The sequence below is a fragment of the Echinops telfairi genome, unplaced genomic scaffold, assembly GCF_000313985.2.
Source record: "Echinops telfairi isolate 266 unplaced genomic scaffold, ASM31398v2 ScPeMD7_3;HRSCAF=10, whole genome shotgun sequence".
Taxonomy (NCBI): domain Eukaryota; kingdom Metazoa; phylum Chordata; class Mammalia; order Afrosoricida; family Tenrecidae; genus Echinops; species Echinops telfairi.
The window spans coordinates 26,285,346-26,286,847 of NW_022103899.1; the positions used below are offsets into that span (position 1 = coordinate 26,285,346).

Sequence of the window (1,502 nt, forward strand, 5' to 3'; positions counted from 1 at the left end):
GCCCACATGGAAGAAGCACACAAGCCTGTGTGAACATGAGGTGTCAATGGGATCAGGTATCAATCAGGCATCGAAGACCCAGAACAAAAATATCTATGTGAATGAGGGGGAGGGTGGAGTAGAGACCCAAAGCCGATCCATAGATAATTGGACATCCCCTTACTGCAGGGTCAACAAGGAGGAGATGAGCCAGTCAGGGTGCAGTGTAGCAACGATGAAACATACAACTTTCCTCTAGTTCTTTAATACTTCCTCCCCACACCCCCACTCTCATGACCCCAATTCTACCTTACAAATCCAGCTAGACCAGAACATATACAATGGGTACAGATAAGAGCTAGAAACAGGGAATCCAGGACAGATAAGCCCCGCAGGACCAATATTGAGAGTAGCGATACCAGGAGGAAAAGGGGGAGGTGGGGGGAGAAAGGAGGAACTGATCACAATGATCAACATATAACCCCCCTCCAGTAGAAAGCCCAGGTTTTGGAAATGTTGATGGCAACATCGGTACAAGTATGCTCAGTACTTAACACTGAATGATGGATTGTTGCTGGAGCCCCCCAATAAAATGATTCATTTTTTTAAAAAAAGCACAGATTTAGAAGGGCAGGTCACCATCAGGCATTGTGGAAGTTGGAACCCCGCAAATACCAGACCCTGGCCGCCCAGTCCCTTCTACGTGTCCCAGTAGGACAGTCGAACTGACTCCATCAGAACCGACTAGGGGGTTCCGATCCCGGACCTGTGGTTTGCGCAGCTCAGGGCTTTAAACGCTTCGCACTGGAGCCTCTGGGAGCCGGAGGTCACTGGCACGATAGGCTAGATAGGCGGGTGGCATCGCCGCGGCACGCAGCAGGCGTGGCGACCCAGGGGTCCTTGCCAAGAGAGGCTGCCCACAGGTGAAAAGCCCGAAGCCAGCGGCGGGAGGGCGCAGACCGGAGAGGCGGCACGGTCGGTGCGCTGGCACTTGGGCTCCAGCGCGGCCCCTCTCTCGCGCACCCGCGGCGGCCGGCGGCCGGAGCCTCCCTGAGCCCGGGATGGCAGCGAGCCGGGACGTGGCGGCCCAGCTGCTCTTCTACGTGAACGGCCGCAAGGTGAGCCGCTGCTTGGAACTTTCTAGTTTGAACTCTGCGGGGTGGGAGGTGGGGGGTTGGCGCCCCGATCCTCTGGGGCACAAAAAAGGGTGTGTTTTCAGGCACTGCGCAGGATGCTTGCCACCCCCTCCCCAGCTCCCACCCCCCATTGTCCTCTCTTTACAAGATCTGCTACTCTTACCCGTGGTCTGGGCTGCCTTGTCATCAATCCACTTCGACTCGAGGCCACCCTGTCCAGGCAGAATAGAACTGCTCTGTTCGATAGGATTTCCAGAAGGCAGCTCGCCAGGCCTGTCTTCCTAGGAGCCTCCTGGTCTGACGCTTAACCATTTACAGCCCGCAAGGACTCCCCATCCCCTCCACTTTAATTCCTCTCAAAGAAAAAGTCACTAATCAGCACCCTCA

General features: G+C 55.6%; 1 protein-coding gene across 1 annotated transcript in view; it reads left to right on the forward strand.

Annotated features, from left to right (window-relative positions):
• Nucleotides 1-1,040: 1,040 nt before the first annotated feature.
• Nucleotides 1,041-1,502, forward strand: part of AOX1 (aldehyde oxidase 1) — a 105,095-nt gene continuing 104,633 nt past the window's right edge. Inside the window, exon 1 of the mRNA XM_013004345.3 lies at nucleotides 1,041-1,097. Coding sequence (XP_012859799.2) covers nucleotides 1,041-1,097 — 57 coding nt within the window. The remainder of the gene's footprint in view (nucleotides 1,098-1,502) is intronic.